Raw genomic sequence first — 23852 nt, forward strand, 5'->3', positions numbered from 1 at the left:
AGTCGTGGTTTTTAGTGTTTTTCTAATGGCCAAGCTCCTGGGGTCAAGTGATTACATGAAAATCTCATCTCAGATTCCCTGTTTAAATATTTAGATATTCTTATAGCTAGACATTTTTTCCTAAATACTGGAATAAGTTACCAAGGGAACAGGTTTCAAAGGAGTAGCCGTGTTAGTCTGTATCAGCAAAAACAATGAGGAGTCCTTGTGGCACCTTAGAGACTAACACATTTATTTGGGCATAAGCTTTCATGGGCTAGAACCCACTTCATCAGATGCATGGAGTGGAAAATAAAGTAGGGGGGTATAAATATACAGCACACTACCAAGGGAACTTGGTCAAAACCTTCCCAAGCTTGTCTCGTAATACAGTCCTCATACATGTTAACAAGGCCTGCAGACAAAATACACATTTATCTCACACCCTTCCCATTTGAAAACGTCTCACTGTCACCTACTGTTGTTTGCACCAGGGCCTGTTGGTGGTGGTGAAGACTTACAATGACTTTGGTGACATGCTTTGGAAACTCCATGTCTGTCAGCATCCTTCAAAGACAGTATCAAACGCTTCTGAGTAGTCAATGAAGCACGGTCAATGGGTGACTGTACTTATTGCATTTTTAAGTGATGCGATGGGATTTGCAATTTGGTCACGTGTGCCTCTGCCCTCACGGAAACAAGCTTATTGTGGTAGCAGTTCTGCTTTTATTCTTCGTTTCATGCTATCCTAGATTATGTAGAATAGAACTTTGCTCATATGCGATATCAGGGAGACGAGATAACAGCGACTACTACTACTAACCTACATATTTGCATAGAAAAGCTTGGAAATGTGATCTGAGAGTACCCGAACAGCCCAGGAACCAGAAAGTGAAGCAGAACTCAGAACTGTTGGGTTTTTTAAAATGTGATTTTGACTCATGATTTTCGAATGGTTAGGCTTGCCAGTACTGCAAAATTTTGGTTTTGTTAATAAAGTAGATTATAAGATCTGCACAGATCAGATCTGTTGAGCAGAAAGATACCATCTTTCACACAGGCCTGATAGAAAGCCCTCTGAAGTCAAAATCAATTTCCTGGGCTTGACACTGATCAGTTATAAATCAAGGCAGGCAAATAACTGATCTTCCGGTTCAGCCAAGCAAATCAGAAAAAAGAAAGTCCAGAAACAAAAAAAGTTCCGTTCTGCTCCAAAATTTGTTTGCAATTGATCAGTAAATCCAAAATTTATCACCTGGGAGATAGATATGGGTTCAAACCCCTCTCTTCCCAGATGAGTGACTATAGAGTCACTCTCTCTCTTTGGCCCTGTGAATACTTATGTATTTATAAAAGTGGAACAGCTTCTGCACTTCCACATCCGAGGAAGATGCTCTAAACCACTGGGCTAAAGGTTATAAAGTGGGCTGAATGGAGACATACACACACACACATCCACATCCTGAAAAATGTTCTACAACTGCAACTATTTGGGTCACATTCGTGACTAGTTTTGGGTTGACAGACACTGCATTTTTTGGCAAATAAGGTATTTGTCTGAAAAATGTTGCCCAGCCCTACTTTGAAGTCTCAATTTTTAAACACAGTTGGCTAAAAGAAAGATAGATCGGGATGAGATGCAAAGATCTTCCTATGTCTACATTTTGAGTATTTGGACTCTGATCCTCCACCCAGAAGTTAATTGCAAGATTCCCATGCGCTTCAATAGGCACTGGATCAGGCCCTTGCTGACTAAAAGATGATTGGACTCAGTAAATGTGTCAAAATTCCATCTCAGACTGTTTCCAATCTAATTCAGCTTTTGGATTTCAGAGATCAGTGAAATGCTCAATCTTGTGGATCAGACATAAAAATCAAAGTCCTAGCCATTGTGGTTACTAATAGCCTCATTAACAGTTAGCCACAATATCTGGCCAAAATTCCCACTTGAGTAATAGCAATTTGCTGTTCTAGTTAACCCTGGGCGGCTGGTTTCAGGAGGATACATTCATCTTGATATTATGTGTTGATAACTAGTTCCCATATTTCACCCACAGCGGTGGTTGTTTTTCCAATCGGAGGGAAACCAAAGTATGATTTGTGAAATATGATGTATTTTCATGCAGAGCAGTTTGTTAAGCTTGTGACATAGTCTGGGAGCCCTTTGATGTGAAATAAGCTCTATAAATGCTGTATTATATACGCTAGAGAGATACAATATATGTATGTTTGTATACATTTGGAAGTAAAGGTGAAATATGTATGTGCACAAATTAAAATCCCCTAATATTTATAGCGTATTTATTTTTATATATATATATATATATATATATATATATATATATATATAGTTTATGAATATTAAAGGATTTGTTTTGGTTTGTGCACATAAAAACATCACTTGTACTTCTAAGGTCTGGTCCACACTAAGAAGTGGGGTCGAACTAGGGTACGCAAATTCAGCTACGTGAATAGCGTAGCTGAATTCGAAGTAACCTAGTTCGAACTACTCACCCGTCCAGACGCCGCGGAATCGAAGTCCGCGGCTCCAAGGTCGACTCCGCCACCACCTTTTGCAGTGGTGGAGTACCGGAGTCGACCGCGGCGCTTCCGGAGTTCGAACTATTGCGTCCAGATTAGACGCGATAGTTCGAACTCCGAGAAGTCGAACTCACCGCGTCGACCCGGCTCGTAAGTGTAGACTAGCCCTAAGAGATTAAAAATGGATACAGTCATATATTACTTTGCAGAATAATGTTTTGCTGCAAAATGGACCCAAAATACTTGTTTTTATTTTTTGGTTGGCTCATTTTGCATTTTATATTGTTCATTGTTTGGGTTTTCCTACAAAACTAATGTTTATCTATTGTAAGACATAGGAGAATTTCTATTAAGAGAACAGCTGGTTGGAAAAAAGGAAATTTGCATCCTGCAGAAAATTCCAACATTTCAGAATCTATTTTCACTCTGAATTGGAACCATAAACCCAATTTTTTTTTTTCACAAAAAATTGAAATTCTGAAAAAATCTGATTTGGAAACATGGAAAAGTTTCATTTATCATCAAAACAATATAAATATTAAATACAATGTTAAAAATAGTTACACTATAAAGGTCAAAGCAAAATGAAATGGGAAAATCAAAATGATTTGGCCAGCTTAGTTATGAGCAAAACTGACAGTTTAAAGTGTTTACATTGCTAAAGTAAAAGACATTTGAAACGTTATTTTGGCTTTCTTCTTACGGTGTCCTAGATGACTCTCTCTCTTTCTCCCTCGCAATGGAGTTCTGTGAGGATTCCATACAACATGCAAGTTACTTTGAAGATAATTTATTCTGACATATTATTAATAAATCACACTCTGAGAGGGTATTTTTCCATTTAAATGATAGACAAGAAGAATATAAAGAGATTCTCAAGATAACAGCACGTGTGGAATAGAGCAATATCTTTCAGAATGGCTAATGGAAAAAGAAAAATTGGGGTTTTATCTGATGGGAATTCTGAGTTAGCTGGGTAGGACTGTGTGCAAAGATTTGAGATAGATGGTGAAATAAATTCACTGAGGTGCAGAGGGTCAATGGAAATCTTCTGCTCCCTGTAGGTCCCCTTTATGTCCCCAAAACAGAATTTAGGCAAGATGTAAGTGGTCCATAAACTTTGTGTCAACTCTCTGCACAAGGGTGAATTTCACTCCTATTTATTAAGGGTATTTAGTTTAATGGAGTTGTGCCCACTTACACCATCCGTGGGCATGACTGTGTGAGAACAGAAGCTTCTGTGGCTATGAATGGAGGGTTATCTGTCCCCAACCCTGCGTTTTAGGCTCTTTTGCCTTATATCCGCGTGGTAAGAGTCATTAGGCAACGGGCATGGGGTAGGGAGGGAGGTAGAGAACAAAAACAAACACACAAGAAACCCTATAGCAACTTTAACTATGGCTATGTCTACATTACAGAAGCTATGCCATCATAGCCGCCTAGCATAGACGCAGCATACGCCAACAGGAGAGGCGTACTGTCAGTGTACCACTGTCACCTTCCCAAACAACTTGAGCTTTGCTGACAGAAGCCCTCTTTTGTCGGCACAGCTGTGCCTATACAGGGATGTCGTTTCCACACACACACTCACTCCTGACTAACACACAGATATGCTAATATAAGCTTTAAGTGTAGACCAGGCCTATGGAATTTGTCACTCCTCCATCGTGCGAGAGTTTGCAGTTTTTAAATAAGTCATTGTTTGAAGAGGACAACTTTCTCGGGCTGTTTATTATTTACACTCCACTCCGCTTCGGCAATTAAAAATAGACTTGTCAGTTCCCTTTTATTTCTAGCCCTTTCCATTTTCAAAACATACACCAGCATCACATAGTTGTTGGAGTTTGGGGTTGGTGGCGGTGAGTTTGTGTGTGTTTGTTTTTCGGGGTTTACAAACAAATTTTGAGCTTAAAATAACTGACAGAATCCCTTAATATTCCGCCGCCCCCCCCCAATACTCTCCACCCCAATCTTCAAAGTTTCTGAATCAAATTCCTAAAAATATTGCAAAACTATTGATCCAGATCCTCGGCTACTGTAAATCAATTAAGCTACACTGATTTACACCAGCTGGGCATCTTGCCCATTGTACTTTATAAATGTACTATATCGCACAACTGAATATTTATGGCTAAAGTGTAATCCCCTAAAAGCAGGTGTTTATAATGGAAATGGTTTTTGCCAGTTTTCGCTATACAGCTCTGCAGTGCTGAGGAATACCTTGAATGTATACTGTGCATATGCACATTATCCGCCAGAATTAATACCATCTCTCTTTCGTGTTATTCCAGCTTCTCGTATTCCCCAATATCACTTAATGCATCTGAAAAAGTGGGGTTCTTTACCCAGGGCCGGCTCTTTTTTGCCACCCCAAGCAAAAAAGAACACCGCCCTGCTGTAACACCTCCTCCCCAGCGCCGTGCCGCCCCACAAAAACACCCACCTCCGAGCACCACGCCACGCCACCGAAACAAAATTCCCCCACTCCACCCCACCCCAAGCGCCGCCCGGACGAACCAAAAAAAACCCAAGCACCCCCCGCCACCCCAAGATTCTCTGCCCCTTACAAGGTGCCACCCCAAGCACATGCTTGGTCAGCTGGTGCCTGGAGCCGGCTTTACCCACAAAAGCTTATGCCCAAATAAATCTGTTAGTCTTTAAGGTGCCACCGGACTCCTTATTGTTTTAATATGACTGCAGTAGCAAGCCAGGCACTTGGCTGTCTGCACGTCAAAGTTTTAAACCACCACAACATCCGGATGTCAACAAAACTGCTTGTGTACAGAGCTGTTGTTCTCTCATCTCTTTTGTACGGGTGCGAAACATGGACACTATATAGGCGTCACTTCAAGCAGCTCGAAGCATTTCACATGTGCTGCCTCTGCAACATCATGAAGATCCACTGGCAAGACAAAGTGCCCAATCTCAAGGTCCTCGAGAGAGCCCAGATGACAAGCATCGAAATGATGATCATGAAGTCACAGCTATGTTGGACCGGTCATGTCAGCCGCATGGATGCCAACAGAATCCCCCGCCAGCTTCTGTATGGTGAGCTCTCCCAGGGCATCCGGCATATAGGTCATCCACGGAAACGTTACAAGGACACCATCAAAGCCAATCTGCAGTCCAGCAGTATCAAACCCAGGGACCTTGAGGACGCCGCCAGCGACAGAACACAGTGGCATGCAACAGTCAAAAATACCTGCATTGCCTTCGAGGAAGACCACTGCCGGCATCTACAAGAGGCACGCGAACGACATCACAGAGCATCAGCAGCGCACAACCCACTGACTGCGAACTTCCCATGCACCATCTGCAGCCAAATGTGCACCTCTAGAATTGGCTTGTACAGCCATCAGAGGGCACACCATGAGACCAACAATAGATGATCTGCACAGATTTGTCATCATCGGATCGATGGACTACCAAGAAGCTGCATCTTTCAGACCCTCATTTGGAGCCTCCTCAATACACATCAAGTATTCGGGAGTAGTATTGACATACCCAGTAGCAGCAAATCCTGGCTGGAATTTACTAGCACCCTGCTACAGCCAATACAGTGATTGGATAGAAGAGTCAGATCAGAAGCCCACAACCGACTTCTTCTCCTGTTGCTGCTTTGTAAGACTGAGCCTGAGTGGAAAGGCGGATTCTATGTGTTGCTAGAATTCAAAATCTTCTTCCCTGGGACTATGCATTATTTGTTAATCAAAAGTCAATAGCTCTCCCCTGTTGGGCAGCAGGAACAGGGGATAATTGGCTGCAGGCTAGTGACTTGGGCAGCATCTGGAGGTCTGCGGCCTGTTTCTGCTTAGCACTAGAAATTACAGAGGAAATTCAAGCTAGTGATGAAGGCAAGCCAGGAAGAGGGGAGGGGAATAGTGAGTGAGCGGGTGAGGGAATGGTATGTGGTGGGAGGTGGGAGCTGCATGTGGAGCTAGGGGGCTCTGTCTGCGAAGGGAATGGGCAGGTGAAGTGAGCTGGGCCACTGAAAATGGGAGGCTGGGTGATAATGGATGGCTTCAGGGGTGTAGGGAGAGCAGGGACTGGTGTGGTTTGGGAGATGGTGTGAGGAGGGGCTGGATGTATTATATGGTGATATTGGGAGGGACAGGCAGGCTGTACTGTGAATAGCCCTGGGATAATGTGAGGGACTGTGTGGAGGGGGGAGGAATGGGACATTAGGGGTGGCTCAAAGAGGGACTGTGGGTCTGCAGAGGGCTGTATGGAGGAGTGGGGCGGTGCTAAGTGGTGGGTATTGGGTTGTGGGTGCCGTGTTGTTCAGTGCAGGCATTTGGAGGGCTGAGCTATGGGGGTGGAGGAGACTGGATACAGGGGGCGGTGCAGTGGGAACTCCTGGGCTGGCTTGGACAGAGCTGGGCGTGTGTACAAGAGAGCAAGTGCTATGTGGCAGTTAGTGGGATGAGTTCTGGGTTGGGTGGGGGGGGAAGATGTACGGCTCGGCTGTGGGATGAAGGGGCAGTGGAGGTGTGAGGCTGGGCTGGGGGGCTAGTGGGGGTGGGGGACTGGGGATGTAGGGCTGGGCTGTTGGGGCAGTGGGGTGGGTTGGGGGGCAGGGGCTGGTGGAGCTGGGGGTGAGTAGGAGCAGTGGGGTAGGTAGGCCTGTTAGGGGGCAGGGCAGGTGGAGCTGGGGGGTGAGTAGGGACAGCGGGGTGCTGGGTTGGGATAAAGAGGGGCAGGGTAGTGGGGGGCGGGGGAGGTAGAGCTGGGCGGTGAGTAGGGGCAGTGCAGGGGAATGGGGTTGTGGTGGGTGGGGCAGTGGGGGTGAATGGGGTCATGGGGTGCTGAGTTGGGGTATCAGGGTGTGGGGCAGTGGGGGTGCAAGGCAGGTGAAGCTAGGTGGTGAGTAGGGGCAGTGGGGGGCAGGGCAAGTGGAGTTGGGGGGTGAGTGGGGGAGCAGGGTGCTGGGTTGCGGTAACAGGGGGCAGGGCAGTGGGGGGACAGTGGGGTGGGATTGGGGTAGTGGGGGACAGGGCAGTAGGGGGCCAGGCAGGTGGAGCTGGCAGTGAGTAGGGGCAGTGGGTGGGGTTGGGGTTGTGGGGGGCGGGGCAGTGGGGTGAATAGGAGTGGTAGGGTGCTGGGTTGGGGTAGCAGGGTGTGGGATAGTGAGGGGGCAGGGGGTGGAGCAGTGGGAGGCAGGGCAGGTGGAGCTGGGCGGTGAGTAGGGACAGTGGGGTGGTGGGTTGGGACAGTGGGCGGCAGGGCAGGCCGGTGGAGCTGGGGGATGAGTAGGGGCGGTGGGGTGCTGGGTTGGGGTAACGGGGTGAGGAGCAGTGGTGGGGGGACCGGACGGGGAGGGGACCGGGCAGGGCTGGGCGCCCGGCTCCTCCCCTGCGCGCCGCGCCCTCCCCGGCTCTCCTGGCAGCGCGGCGGAGGCGGGTCTCGGTGGCAGCAGACGCAGTTCCCAGCCGCATCCCGGGGAGGTGGAGCGGGCAGAGCAGCGCCCGGGTGAGTGCGGGGCCGGGGGGGGGGCTCCGGCTGGGGGGGCGCAGGCAGCCGGGCGGGCAGGGAGACCCTGAGCTGGGGGGGGTCTGGAGGGGAAACGGGGCCAGGCGCGGGGAGCTGGATCGGGCCCAGCTTGCCCCCACCCCCAGCATAAAATCGAGCAGCCAAAGGCTGCATCAGTCCGGGGCAAAGGCTGAATCAGTCCGATTCAGCTCCTCACCACCATCCCCCTTGCCCCACCTCTAGTTGACTGAATACAAAAATAAATTAAATGGGGGGGTACGTGCGGTGTGGGTCGGAGAGGAGCAGGGGGACCGGATCCCTCGCCCCACTGCCCGGGGTGATCTCATTCTGAACACTGCACATCCTCCTTTCCTAGCGCTGCCTAGTCATGGAGGACCTGAGCTAAAGATAATTTAAGTCAGAACAGAAAACGGATTTGTGTGTGTCTGTTCAGACAGCGAAATAGGCACACGAACAAAACCCCACCCCATCCATCTGCTCACATCTACTTCTTCCTTTACACCAGACCAGAGGCAGCAGGACCAGGGGCACTTACCCATCTTCCCTCTGAAAGCAGGTCCTGCTTTTCCCCTGATTTATTTAAGCTCCAGAAATACACTCACGGCTGTATAAGCCATAAGACCATCTTACACCTTAGACAACACAGCATCCACATCCCTTAACAAGAATCTTGCCCTTCCTACCTGTTGCCCCCTTACCTAGTCCAACAGAAAGACCTTTACAGTAAGAGGAACTCTATAAAATCCTAGGTCCAGCTTGCACCATCTGAAGGTTGGAAATGGAAGCTGCTAACAGGCACACCCAGCTGCAGCCCTTCCTGGATTTCCCATCACACTCCACCCCATGGCAGCTTCCTGGCATAAGAGCATTTCGCTTCAACATTTGTACCCCGGGACTTGTCCCTACATTCTGTTGCCTGATACCTCCAGCTCTCTCACACTTTCACACCCCTCTGCTGCTAGATCACTCCTCTCTTCTCCTCCATATCTTTCCCCTTTCCTCTTCCACCATTTCCCTCCCTGCCTTCACTTACTGTACAGATTCAGCTCTTCGCCCCCATCCCCCTTGCCTCACCTCTAGTTGACTGAATAAAAACAAAAAGAACCAGCACTTTTTTTTTGTTTCAAAACAAAGATATCTCCAATACCCCCCAACCCAAACATAACCAAAGCAAACTCATGAATGAGTAAAAAGGACAGCAGTACTTGTGGCACCTTAGAGACTAACACATTTATTTGAGCATAAGCTTTCGTGGACTACAGCCCACTTCTTCAGATGCATAGAATGGAGCATATAGTAAGAAGACATATATACATACAGAGAACATGAAAAGGTGGAAGTTGCCATCATGTTCTCTGTATGTATATATATCTTCTTACTATATGTTCCATTCTATGCATCTGATGAAGTGAGCTGTAGCCCATGAAAGCTTACGCTCAAATAAATGTGTTAGTCTGTAAGGTGCCACATGTACTCCTGTTCTTTTTGCGGATACAGATTAACATGGCTGCTACTCTGAAACCTGAATCATGAATGAGTATCTGTTACCCTCATTCTCCATTTCTCGCTCCTCAGTCTCTGACTCTTTTTAATCATCATTATAAGCTCTTCTTGGCACAAACTGTAGTTGTCTAGAAAGTGCTCACTATACTTAGGATCTAGATAAATAATCCTTGTTCCATACAACCCTGACAACATCTTTGTGAAACTCTTCACCTGCAGAAAGGTGAGATGCAGTACTATTGTGTTGTGAGGATCCATGCATCTGTGTTTGCCAAGTGCTTTGAGATCCTCTTCTCTAAAGGTTGTAGAGAGAGGCCCCGCGGGTACACAAAACATACAGATTGATGAGCTCCAACAGCATCATTACCTGTAAACAAGATAATTATTCTCTCCAACACTTATGTAGGTAACATAGGAATGGATAACATCTTATTAGTGGCAATTCATCTTTTCTAGGACATGAGGTGGGAACCCCACCCCTAAGGCTGCAGAGACATTAAACAGATGCATGATTAGACACAAATTTCTGAGCCACTGCCTTGTTTATCAGTTTGTTTTGCCCTGGCACATTGAGCTCGATTATTTAATACAACCCAGATGGAACATTCTCCAGTGCTTTGCTGTAACATGTCTGATGAAAAAAAACCAATTACATTCTTATTAATAATTACTTTGCTTGCTTAAGAGGAGGCTTGGATCTTCATATGAATAATATTGAGCTTTTCTGTCTGTATTCAGAAAGGGACATGGCTTTGTTAGTAAAAACCGTACAGTTTACCCAGTGAAGTTATGAATGTGATCCCTGTATATGCAGAGCTGAGCCACACCAAATATACATGTCTTTGGACTATTTTTAAACCCACTGCCCTCACTGACTGACAGTGCTTCGGTATGAAGGCATTATGGAAATCAGAAAGGAACAAAGATTGAGAGCTGTAAAACAGCTAGATTTTAAAGCACTCTGCGAGGTAAGGCAAACAAATAAAGAACAAAAACCAAAGGCTTTGTTTCTTAATTGTTATAGTCAGGGGGCATGTGTTATTGTATCTTTCTATTGCTCTGTTTTGGTAGGCAGAGAGCATATTTAAGTACAAGAATCCTGCTAGGTTATGTAACCATAGTCAGCCATGGGGCGGTGGAGGAAATCCCACTTGCAGGGTTTATACTGTGATCCACTTAAGCTGTCGTATGTATTAAATAAGCATTTTGATTAAGGGACACTCAGGTCTAAGCTCTCAAACCGGCAGTCGATTCAGATTTTTTTGGTGTGGTTTAATACTGTATTGAATGACATAATGCCACAAAGACCTGCCTCTGCCATGGCAACTGCAGCATTCAGAGAGACATAAGCTACTGTACATTAAAAATTCAAGACTCCATTATGTCCGGACCATACTCTCCTGTATGCACTGTCCTGCTAAATATTGTTTTTAGCATTAGAAATAAGGACGTTTCTATCATGAGTCCAACATTTCTTTGCGTATTATTTCTCTGCACAGTGTATTATGCAAATAAAATCTTTCTAGAGGAAAGAGGAACTATAGTGGTGAGAGCAGGGTACAGATAGGTTCTCTCTTGTGCAGAGAGGTTGCTGATTTTTTTCCCCGTACAAACAGAAGCCAAGAGCCATCATATCTATTTCATTGAGCCAAAATTGTACAAGTTTCAGTTGTTTAGATGTAGCGTATTGCTTCATTCGTTCACTTAAAGAAAAGTAAATGGGTGATTGTTATGGTGGACACTCACCCATGGTGGCCCAGTGCAGAACCACAGATGCATCTCTGACTCAGTTTCCCCCTGTAGACTATCAATGAGTTTCATGAGGCTTGTAGATAGTTAACCCCGCCCCTTCAGGGATCTAGTTGATTTAATCAGAGGTGAAACATGGTATGCAAACAAGCCTTCACTCCAGCATCTTACTGATGGGAGGGGAGAGAAGAAAAAGGGGTGCAAGTTAATGTTAGTCAGTCTGCTCCCACCTAAATTCCTCCTCCTTCTCCTCTGTCTAGAATCTTTCACCAGTAAGGCCCTCTAGACTTGAGATCCTCCACTGGAGTCATGCCTCCGGGCATCACCTTCCTTCCCTTGACTCAGGGCCCCCGCAAAGATCAAGCCCCTGCAGCTCTTCCCTAATGACCTGGACCTCTTCTTACTATCTGGTAAGGTCCTTTCATTGGGACTGGGCCTCCCTAGGTGTTTGCCCTCTTAGCCCTTTGGACACCTGCTTTCTCCAGGAGCACCTTTCTTAGGTCTCCTTTTCTGGTGGGCTCTCTAATCAGCTCATCTGAGATGATTCCTCTCCGTGTTCTGAAGACCTCCTCTTGACCGAGCCCTCAGAAGCCTGTATTAGGCCCAGGTGTTCCAAAACTGCCACCTAGGTCATTAACTACTCACAGGTGGATTTCGGTTGCCTCATTCTCCTTAGCCAGCCTGTCACAGCTAGACTGGGTGCCTGAAGCCCCTCAGGGGCCAGCTACCCGATGCCAGTATTCCATAGTCATCCGCATGCTTTAATCATCCTTGTGCTTTGTTAGGACTCATCTCTCTCCATTCTTGGCACGTTCTCTGTTAGAAATTTGCATGGACTCATTTCACAACAAAAGTAAGAAAAGAATAGGAATAAGTAGCCAGTTCTCAGCATGGAGAGACATTAAAAGTAGAGTGTGCTTTATGGAATAGAACTACAGCCTGTGTTAGTCAGTATATTTATTAACTATCTGGAAGGAGGAGCCGTGAATGATGAGGTGGCAAAATAAGTGAGGTTTCTCAAGACTAAGGATTCTTTGGGAGGATTTCACTAACATAGTTAATTGGGCACCACAAACACAGAGTAAAGTCAACCCACACATGTGCAGGGTGACGTACTTTAGAAGAACTGACTGAAATTTCTCCTGTGCCTTGATGGGTTCGGAATTCGTTGTAGTCCGAGGGGGAAAAAGATCTAGGGACAAATTTTGGCCCCAGTGAAGTTAGGATTTGCCATTAATTTTAGTTAGACCAGGACTTGATCTGGGATTTTCACAAGAGCCCAATTCCCATTAAAGTACAGTGAGAGTTGGGTGCCCATTTCCCTTAGACTCTTTTGACAAGCCCAACCTTGGTGCTCTTCCTGGACAATGGAGTGAAAATTCCCTCTCTGTAGTGGTCAGATAAGCAAATAAAATATTAGTCTGTGTTAAGCAAGGAACAGAGAGAATATGGGAATTATACCTTGATATAAACTGATAGTACATCTTTACTTTGAGTAGTGTAGTTTGTTTTGTAATCTAAAAGGAACAGACCTGATCCAAGGAGGGACAACACAAGTTATTGGAGCAAGTGTGTTCTTACCTTTTGCTAGCCAACATAACTAACATGAGGTGAAATCCTAGTGAAGAGAAGGATTGTAGAAGGTAGTCCTAGGACTATTACTTCAATTATAGGTGTGATTTTTTTAAAATTACATTTCTATAACAGAAAACCCCTGGTGTAAATGCAGTTGTAGCAGCATAAAATCCTTTTGCTAGTTATTGTTTATTTTGCTCAAGGAAGCTATACTGGTATAAGATGCAGCTACACTGGGAGGGTTTCCTGGTACAGCTATATTTGCAAACATTTTTTTTTTACACATCTGTCCTTACTGTTGCTACAGCAGTCTTATCTTCACTGCCAAAAAGAGGTGTTTTTACAGTGGGATTATGTGCATTAGCTATCCAACTGTAAAATCCTAATAAGACAAGACATGGGTCACTTTTACTGAGATGTATCTAGGCCAGGTCAAGGCTATATTCACTGCTCATGGTTCACTCACCTAGCTACACCACAGTAAGAACTACATTGCCTTGTCTCCACTAGGATTTCACACTGAGAACACTAAAGCACATAAATTATCCTACTATATTAAAAAAAACAAAAAAACATATACCTTTTTTGGCAGCAAAGACATGTCCTAACGTTAAGACCTATACTACAAAAGATTTGCTGTTATCCCGAAACAAATGCTTATAAACTGTGTGCAACCTATATATTAATTTCCTCCAGTCAAACTGAGTATAGCAGTAACAGCTCTTTTAAAATACTGGTATAACTATGTACTAGGGTTTTTGTAGGTATGGAAATAAACAAAAAAAAAACCTGTTAAGTTTGTACTTCCATTTTCTTCTCAGTCTTAGGCCAGGTCTAAGGTGTAATGTGGATTAGGGGAGTGATTTTTTTCTTACTTTTTTTTTTTAATGCCCAACGTACTGGTGGTTCAGATGGCTCATTGAATTGAGTCCCCCTTCCCCTCACCCCAATAACGTGGACTTTTTTGGAAACACTGCAGAAATGCACCCACACATCAAGAGAAAAAAGGATAAGCTTGCACATCCCCTTGTGCCTTTCCAGCTGGAAAGGGGTGAAATAATCTGTAAACGTGGTCTCTTGTTTGCTGAATGATTTCAGGCTTACTGTGGTTTAGAAAGTCATTAATAAGCTAGGTACCATTTACACATTCAACAGTCTTTTAATGTGGCCAGGACACTGTCATATTGGACCATTATCCTCCCCTACAGTCGTTTTTATGTTGTAGACCACAGCTTCCTGGTAAGGCTCTCATGCTGAGCACATGACAGTTTTGTTCCTACTTACATTGGCAAAACAGCTTCAAGGAAAGTAAACTCAGTCTAAAGCCAGGTGTGGCCAAATGGAGGTCAAACAAGGTTTGGTCAACCACTGTCACTAAGGCCAAGATTTCCCCTGACCCAACATTCATTAATAGAGAGAAAGGCGAGAAAGATATGGGGGGGAAGGGAAATTTAAATTCAAGTTCATCTGCTTTGACGGCACTTTGTGGATAGACACTTTATCCTAGTGTGTGTGTCCAATTTGCACATATTAACAGGGGAATGAAAAGCATTTAAAATAGAAATGTGATTGTAAAATTCTCAAAAACCGGGGCAGATGTAGCATCTGAAACTGCTCTTAACATCAGCTAGATTTTGGGTGGGTATTGTCCCTTTAAAATATGGTGTGGGAATTGGTTACATCAGACTGACTCTTTCCCTGTGATGGTGAAGACAACCTGAAGTGTGTTTGTGCCCTCTTGGGGCAGGAGGGAGGATATCTTTGCCGGAGCATCTCTGACTAGAACTGGTTTCCTCTGCCAGCCACTTAGTTAGCATTTTAGCCTTAAAGCTTGCTGGATGGCTCACCGCTTCAGCCAAGCCTTTGTCTAGTCTAAGGCCTTTTCCCCCTTTCTGTTCCTGCTTTCACTTCATTAAATGATGCTTGTGTGTGTAGATAGTGTGCTCCAGTGCCACGGCAGTTGACAAACTAGAAATTGCTCCTAGACTGCTTAACACACCACGAGGTGATCAAGGATATGAAGCGAGAGTTGCTGGGACTGCATGTTAGTGCTTGTACCTTGTGCTTTCCAGAGCCAACAGTGAGCTGGAGCTGACAAGATTCCTACCCGCCCAGCATTTGAGACTGGAATTATGTCAGTTTCTGCACACTGTTGCCTCCCAAGTATAGGTCCAGTTGGAAGAACAAAGGATGACCTGGCTTCTGTGTGTTTGAATCAATCAAATCGATCCTGCTTTGGCTTCTGGTGGATCATACACCTACACCTTAGGAAGGAGCTGAGGTTTCAGCTATGACTATTCTTAATTCTGGTGGAAAAAGGTTCTCCGTGTCTTTTATATTTTCACTTTTACAGGAAACATCTTTAGATGGAAAGCCATCTGCAGTAAGAAGGTAGAGTTATCCTTTGGTCTAGTCAACAAGTGTTAAGCCTGTCATTAAATTTCTGTTACAGAGCTATGAACCCAGATCTCAACTTTTTGTAACTTTCATGTGAGCCGACAATTGGATCTGACCAGGATCAGAGCTGCTGTGACCTCCGTGACAGTTTGCATTCGGGTAGAAACAGTTTAGTCTTCTACACAGTTTAATTGTGTCATTCAAAGATGTTAAAGGTATACATTAAATGTTGCACTGCAATATAAATAATTTTTTACAGTCCTGTACTGAGTGTTGTATTTATATAATTCATTTGGATCTTATTTCTTCTAGACTCTCTCCAGTGGAGCAGCCTTTCAAGTAGTAGTAGTAGATAGCATTAGTGTACAGTAAGCGTGGAAGCCTTCTAAACAGGCATTTAACCCAGACTTTCCTTGGCATTTATCCTGCCAATGTGCACTAATTGAAACACAAACACTGGGAAATACACAGTAATTGGATGTCTTCTCCTTCTGCTTCCCCCTGCCAATACATGACTTTTCTAATGGCTTGTTGTTAAAAATGCATTTTTTGCTCTGATGTTGAGGGTTGTTCTCTTATAAATCTTCTCTGAGCTGAATTTCTTGTAACTTCTGCATCACAAAAGAATGAAGTAAAAATCTTAAGTGAACCCACATGTTCCGTAGAATCTCTATGGATAGTAATTTCATGCTCTAATAAGAATATAACATTAGGGATCTATTATCGACCACCTGACCAGGACAGTGATAGTGATGATGAAATGCTAAGGGAAATTAGAGAGGCTATCAAAATTAAGAACTCAATAATAGTGGGGAATTTCAGTTATCCCCATATTGACTGGGAACATGTCACCTCAGAGACAAAATTTCTCGATACTTTAAATGACTGCTTCTTGGAGCTGCTGGTACGGGAACCCACAAGGAGAGAGGCAACTCTAGATTTAGTCCTGAGTGGAGCGCCGGAGCTGGTCCAAGAGGTAACTATAACAGGACCGCTTGGAAATAATGACCATAATACAATATCATTCAACATCCCTGTGGTGGGAAGAACATCTCAACAGCCCAGCACTGTGGCATTTAATTTCAAAAAGGGGAACTATGCAAAAATGAGGGGGTTAAACAGAAATTAAAAGGTACAGTGACTAAAGTGAAATCCCTGCAAGCTGCATGGGTGCTTTTTAAAGACACCATAATAGAGGCCCAACTTCAATGTATATCCCAAATTAAGAAACACAGTAAAAGAAATAAAAAAGAGCCACCGTGGCTTAACAAGCATGTAAAAGAAACAGTGAGAGATAAAAAGACTTCCTTTAAAAAGTGGAAGTCAGATCCTAGTGAGGTAAATAGAAAGGAGCATAAACACTGCCAAATTAAGTGTAAAAATGTAATAAGAAAAGCCAAGGAGGAGTTTGAAGAACGGCTAGCCAAAAACTCAGAAGGTAATAAAATGTTTTTAAAGTACATTAGAAGCAGAAAGCCTGCTAAACAACCAATGGGGCCCCTTGATGATTGAGATACAAAAGGAGCGCTTAAAGATGATAAAGTCATTGCGGAGAAACTAAATGGATTCTTTGTTTCAGTCTTCATGGATGAGGATGTTAGGGAGATTCCCAAACCTGAGCCAGCTTTTGTAGCTGACAAATCTGAGGAACTGACACAGATTGAAGTGTCACTAGAGGAGGTTTTGGAATTATTTGATAAACTTAACATTTACAAGTCACCGGGACCAGATGGCATTCACCCAAGAGTTCTGAAAGAACTCAAATGTGAAGTTGCAGAACTATTAACTAAGGTTTGTAACCTGTCCTTTAAATCGGCTTCGATACCCAATGACTGGAAGTTAGCTAATGTAACACCAATATTTAAAAAGGGCTCTAGAGGTGATCCTGGCAATTACAGACCGGTAAGTCTAACGTCGGTACCGGGCATATTATATAGTAATAGTAAACAATAAAATCGTCAGACACATAGAAGAACTTAAATTGTTGGGCAAAAGTCAACATGGTTTCTGTAAAGGGAAATCATGTCTTACTAATCTATTAGAGTTCTTTGAAGGGGTCAACAAACATTGGGACAAGGGAGATCCAGTGGACGTAGTGTACTTGGATTTCCAGAAAGCCTTTGACAAGGTCACGCACCAAAGGCTCTTACGTAAATTAAGTTGTCATGGGGTAAGAGGGAAGTTCCTTTCATGGATTGAGAACTGGATAAAAGACAGGGAACAAAGGGTAGGAATTAATGGTAAATTCTCAGAACAGAGAGGGGTAACTAGTGGTGTTCCCCAAGGGTAAGTCCTAGGACCAATCCTATTCAATTTATTCATAAATGATCTGGAGAAAGGGGTAAACAGTGAGGTGGCAAAGTTTGCAGATGATACTAAACTGCTCAAGATAGTTAAGACCAAAGCAGACTGTGAAGAACTTCAAAAAGATCTCACAAAACTAAGTGATTGGGCAACAAAATGACAAATGAAATTTAATGTGGATAAATGTAAAGTAATGCACATTGGAAAAAATAACCCCAACTATACATACAATATGATGGGGGCTAATTTAGCTACAACAAATCAGGAAAAAGATCTTGGAGTCATCGTGGATAGTTCTCTGAAGATGTCCACGCAGTGTGCAGAGGTGGTCGAAAAAGCAATCAGGATGTTAGGAATCATTAAAAAGGGGATAGAGAATAAGAAGGAGAATATATTATTGCCCTTATGTAAATCGATGGTACGCCCACATCTTGAATACTGTGTACAGATGTGGTCTCCTCAGGCTAGGACTTTTCAGCTTGGAAAAGAGACTAAGGGGGGATATGATAGAGGTATATAAAAAGGGATGTGGAGAAAATAGATAAGGAAAAGTTATTTACTTATTCCCATAATACAAGAACTAAGGGCCACCAAATGAAATTAATAGGCAGCAGGTTTAAAACAAATAAAAGGAAGTTGTTCTTCACACAGCTCACAGTCAACTTGTGGAACTCCTTGCCTGAGGAGGTTGTGAAGGCTAGGACTATAACAGCATTTAAAAGAGAACTGGATAAATTCATGGAGGTTAAGTCCATTAATGGCTATTAGCCAGGATGGATAAGGAATGGTGTCCCTAGCCTCTGTTTGTCAAAGGGTGGAGATGGATGGCAGGAGAGAGATCACTTGATCATTACCTGTTAGGTTCGCTCCCTCTGGGGCACCTGGCATTGGCCACTGTCAGTAGACAGCATACTGGGCTAGACGGACCTTTGGTCTGACCCAGTAGGGCCGTTCTTATGTTCTTTGATATTTTACAGTTTTATAGGTGATAATCCACTGTCCACTTGCTAGCCCAATACTGTGAAACACTGTAGTTACTTGTCATAAGTTTAGGGAAATACGGCACTCTCTCAGATATCATGTGCAGTAACACTCTAGGTACTCACATTTTTAAAGGTGACAGCCATACTTTGAGAATTGCATGTTTATGAGCATTGTAGAAATCATTGTTTAACTGAGATCTGTTAAACATCAATACTGGTGTATTAAAGTCATTCTTTATTTTAAGAGGTTTTTTTAAAGTGAACACTAAAATATTTGATTTTTCTTTTCTTTTGAAGAAATCCGTAAGGTCAAATCAGTAAGGCACCCACCATTCCCAATGAAGCTTATGGGATCTGAGAATATTCAGCACCTCGAACTCAGAACCCAGGTGTACACTTTGAACTAACAGCAAGAAACAGCTTTTCTAAACTACGTTTTTAATTCCATTCCTCCAAATTTGAGATTTGGTTTGGGGTTTTCTTGGTTTGGTTTTTTCCCATACCCACACATACCCCTTTACAAGGAGCAAAAACTCCTCTTGTGATTTAGCATAAAATATTGCAGAGCAGGCTTAAGTGAATGTGGTTTTAAATTTAAACTGCAGCTAATTTAACAGGTCAGATATAGCAGAAGTAACAAGGCCTGTTTCCTCTAGGTATTATATATCAGCTCTGTTCTCTCTGTTCATCTGTTGGCATTTCTCATCCATAGGAATTAAAGTGCATGTTAAGAGAAGATAACCTTTTTAGAAAATTGACTTTTACTTCTATTGCTTCTGTAATTTAAGTGGGTTTTTAATATTGATACACATTCAATGCATTCAGTCTACAGCTATATAAAATGGAGTGTTTGTTTATAATGATTTCACAAGTCAAGCGTTAAACAACACCCTCAGATGCAGATAGCAGTGGGAGCCCCATAGATGCAACCAAAGGTAGACCATGACCCTAGACCTCATGCAAGACCTCCTTCTGTCTGTCCTCATGTTTATAAATACAGTTGCACCCACTGAAAAATCAATGTGCTGATTCCTATCCTTGTTTTCTCCTGTGTACAAAGAAATGCTGAAGTATCTTATACCGTTGTGCGGTAACTGTTGACAAAGGCAGATTGGTTAATGGTGAGGTTATTTAAAGTCAAATATAAATGAGGCTGAGCAGACATCCCCCTACCATCTGGTTGCAATATTGTGTGTACCAACACTTTTATACATCAGGTTGTTCTTTAAATCAAATAATTATCTTTTACAGATTAATCACCATGGGGAGGTACCGGATAACCTGCTGGATAGTCATCCTTTTTGTTGTGATGTGGAGCGACGTTTCCCTTTCCAAAAAAGGAAAGGGTAAAGGTAGAGGCGGTGGGAACACAGGAAGCAACCCTGGCTATCCCAGCAACCCTGGCTATCCCAACAACCCTGGCTATCCCAGAAACCCTAGCTACCCCCATAATCCTGGCTACCCTCCTAATCCTGCCTACCCCCCCAATCCCGCCCACCCCCCCAATCCCAGCTATCCCAGGAACCCTAGCTACCCCCACAATCCTGGCTACCCTGGTGGTGGTGGGCAGCACTACAACCCAGCTGGTGGCGGAACAAACTTCAAAAACCAGAAGCCCTGGAAGCCTGATAAACCCAAAACCAACATGAAAGCCATGGCAGGAGCAGCAGCGGCAGGCGCCGTGGTGGGTGGCCTAGGTGGCTACGCCCTGGGAAGTGCAATGTCAGGAATGCGCATGAATTTTGACCGTCCTGATGAGCGCCAGTGGTGGAACGAAAACTCCAATCGCTATCCCAACAGAGTGTACTACAAGGAATACAACGACCACTCCGTTCCACAGGGCAGGTTTGTGCGGGATTGTGTGAATATCACAGTGACCCAATACAACATTGATCCCAATGAAAATCAAAATGTGACCCAGGTAGAAGCCAGAGTCATGAAGCACGTGATACAGGAGATGTGCCTGGAGCAATATCAGCAATACCAGCTGGCCTCTGGTGTCAAACTACTCTCTGACCCCTCGCTCATGCTGATCATCATGCTTGTCATTTTTTTTGTAATGCATTAAGCAAGCAGTCTCAACCTGAACTGTGCTGCTGATCTGTGCAAACGTTCAGAGGGAATAATCTATATAAAACAGCCTTTCTGTGGAGGTCTCTCATTTTTGCTTGTGTTTATCTTAGGTGAAGTATCTTAAGATCTGTAATAGTATCAATAATGTACCATAGAGACACAGGCTGACAGTGCATAGCTCTCTCTTCAAAGCTAGCTCTGATTATACACCTACTGTCCAGAATTAAAATTGAACCAGACTTCAAATGGAAAGAAAAGTCAATCTGTTAGCTCCACATTTCTTCTAGTGCAATAGACCTTAAAAGCCAATACAAATCAGTTAATACTGACATAGTGACCTTGTGATCACACAAGAAAGTGGCCTTCACCAAAATGCCCTCTTCCTCAAATCCATTCTTTAAACCCTGGTATGGATAGGATCCATCTGATCACACTCATCTTCCCTCCTCCAAACTAGACCACTTTTGAGAGCTGTTTTTTCCATTTCACTACACCATTGGACTTTTTCCTCTCCAGCTCGTCTAATTAAAGACTTCAGACTGTTGTCTGGCTTCACAAGCGCTCCTGGGTCATCTAGGCTGAGCAAGTTGCAAAGGCAGAATATTTATGAAAATCCTCTTTAGCGATAATTGGTGTCTTAGCTAATGGCACTAAATAATACCAAATGGTACCAATCCATAACCTGCAGACACCACAGTTTTTGGGACATCCACAATCCAAGTTCAAATTACAAGTTAATTTTGTGACCTAGAGTACGTACCAAGTGTGTCAGACAGTTTTTCCTGCCTGTCTGTGGCTTGTGAAGTGAGACCCTTCCATTGTTAGGCTGTATTTTGTACCATTAGATCACCTTTTTGTACTTAAGAGTATCCTCTCTAAGCACATGTGTACGTAGTGGCATTCCATCCATTTAACAATTTGCCCATTGCAAATGTTCCAGCAGAATAGGCCAGCTTTGGAGGCCAAGAGTCAGCCTAAGATGGCAGCCTGCCAAACGCCAAGGTTTCAAGGAGAAGGCCTAGGATTGTTAAGTTTGTGTAGAGTATCCTTTTAGTTGTACAGTAATTGACTTGGAATGTTTAAGGAGACAAATGGCTGATGAAGGTGTAAATAGCTGCTACAATAACACTTGTTTCATAGTTGTCCTCACAAGGAAAAGCAATTCTGCCGATGCAGTAAAAGGTGCATGGTTTCATTCATGGCTATATTGTCAGAGTTTCCCTGACAATAAAGTTTCCCCCTTCACCGAGCTGCATTCACACAAACTGTTGACTTCATTGGAAGTTGTGCATGACATACTTCTGGGGGCAAGATTTGGCTTTTAAAGACTCATCTAAAGCCTATTGGAGTCAGTGGAAAGGCTCCCATGGATCAGGCACTAAATCAGTAAAACTTGCATTACACTTACTTCAGCAACTTGATCAAGTTAGAGCAAGCAACATCAGTTAACATTATCCTGACACAGATAGTCAAAATGCTGGAAACCCTCTTTTGGAAGCAACTAATCCTGGCTGACGCATGCTTAATACCCTAATTATTATGGTAATTGATGGGGTCAGTTACAGCTAATCTGCATTTTGATTGTCTTGATGATGCAACTGTGTTGTATATAATGTGTAGTATATGTAAAGGTTACGCTTATTGCAATTACCATGCCAAATATTTAGTATACTGTATATTGCATCAAGGCACTGAATGACTAAAACAAACAAGCACCCTTAATTATTTCTGCTTCAATGTAAGTTGAATGGATATATTATGAAACTGTTCAAAATTCACACCATAAAGACAGGACTTGGAAGTCACATGTAGTTTGTGATGTGAGAACATTTTGTATATTTGTAATGGTGCATGTACTTAACACTGACGTTCAAATCCTTTTATAAATGTTTGATGTCTGGTAAAAATTAAACAGACACAGCAAAGGCTCAAGCGTGTCTCTTGCATGCAGATCTCTTTCTTTATTTGTGAATGGTTCATCTACGCAGATCGAAAGCTGAACTCCTGTTCTCAGAGACCACTACTTCTGCCTGAACATTTGCTTACTTCTGTTGATCCAGGCACTGATATGGCCCTCATCACCATAATATCTGAGCATCTCACATTCATTAAATGAAATTTACCCTTAAACACCCCCACTGAGTTCATAGAATATCAGGGTTGGAAGAGACCTCAGGGGATCATCTAGTCCAACCCCCTGCTCAAAGAAAGGTTAGGGAAGTATCGTCCCCATTTTACAGATGGGGAAACTGACATGTAGCGTATATTAAGCAACTTGCCCAAGATCACCCAGGAAGTCTGTGGCTGAGGCAGGAATTGCCAGGTCTCCTTAGTCCCAGTCCAGTATCATATCCACAAGATAGTCCTTCGTTGCTTGCCTGTGCTTTAATTTCATTTTAAACAGCATATATGGTATAATTTTCTAAGCATCTAAGTCCCATTTTCCTAAGTGACTGAGGCATTCTTGAAAATTGGATTTAGTCTCCTTGGTAGCATAGCTGGTTTTGAAAGTTTTATCCATAGTGGCTAAGCAATTCTGTGTTCTGATAAAATGTAAGTGCCAAGTTACTAGATGGAGAAGTTATTTACCTAGCTCAAAACACAGGTAAATAAATAGAGGTAAGGAAACTAGCAACTTTTTGCGCAGAGACACAGGAGAGTCTTGTAGCTAATCATACAACAGATTGATAGCCTTCAAAATATATATATATATATATATATGTGATCCTGTATTGCTTTGCACCCTATATAAACACTAAAGCTGGTCTAGGAAATGGGAAATTTTGCGGGAAATTCCAACATTTCAAAAATTCATCCTGAATTGGACTGAAAAGTTGAAATTTTCCATGAACAGAAATTCCAAAAACATTCAGTTCAAACACCATTATTGTTTTGATAATGCCCAAAACAATATAGTAAGTCAGAATGAAACCGAGAAAGTTAAGATGAATCCAAAGTTCTCCCCTAAAAAAAAAAAATCCTCAAAATTGACCTAAAAAGTTTCAGTTTCAACAAAATTGCATTTTCTGTTCCACTGAAAACTTTGACCAGCTCTGGTAGGTCACATAACTGGGGAAAGTGGGTATAAATGCGGCTGTTCTGGCTTGGTGGTGTGTTGCCCCCACTTTAAACGTGCTAAGCAGCAGAGAATCAAGATGAGAGCATCACATGCCATCATTTGGTGAATGGGGGGCCAGACTCTCGGCTGGTCAGCTGATCAGGCTGGTCTCGGCTAATCAGCATTGCTCCATTGACTTC

At 43.3% G+C, this 23852-nt stretch overlaps 1 protein-coding gene across 2 annotated transcripts; it reads left to right on the top strand.

The window, feature by feature from the left end:
- Positions 1–7872: 7872 nt before the first annotated feature.
- Positions 7873–22526, top strand: LOC123364372 (prion protein). 2 transcript variants are annotated; one of them, XM_045006450.1, is made up of 2 exons: positions 7873–7989; positions 19773–22526. In XM_045006450.1, exon 2 carries the CDS (start codon positions 19783–19785, stop codon positions 20587–20589), a length of 807 nt encoding a protein of 268 aa, XP_044862385.1. In that variant the 5' UTR covers positions 7873–7989; positions 19773–19782; the 3' UTR covers positions 20590–22526. The 2 variants fall into 2 exon arrangements, with proteins under 2 accessions (XP_044862385.1, XP_044862386.1); XM_045006451.1 differs by lacking the exon at positions 7873–7989 and adding an exon at positions 15432–15449.
- The last annotated feature ends 1326 nt before the right edge of the window (positions 22527–23852 follow it).

The sequence above is a fragment of the Mauremys mutica genome, chromosome 2, assembly GCF_020497125.1.
Source record: "Mauremys mutica isolate MM-2020 ecotype Southern chromosome 2, ASM2049712v1, whole genome shotgun sequence".
Taxonomy (NCBI): Eukaryota; Metazoa; Chordata; order Testudines; family Geoemydidae; genus Mauremys; species Mauremys mutica.

Coding starts and splice junctions, on each gene's coding strand:
- LOC123364372 (XM_045006450.1), top strand. CDS start 19,783: ATGGGGAGGTACCGGATAACCTGCTGGATAGTCATCCTTTTTGTTGTG.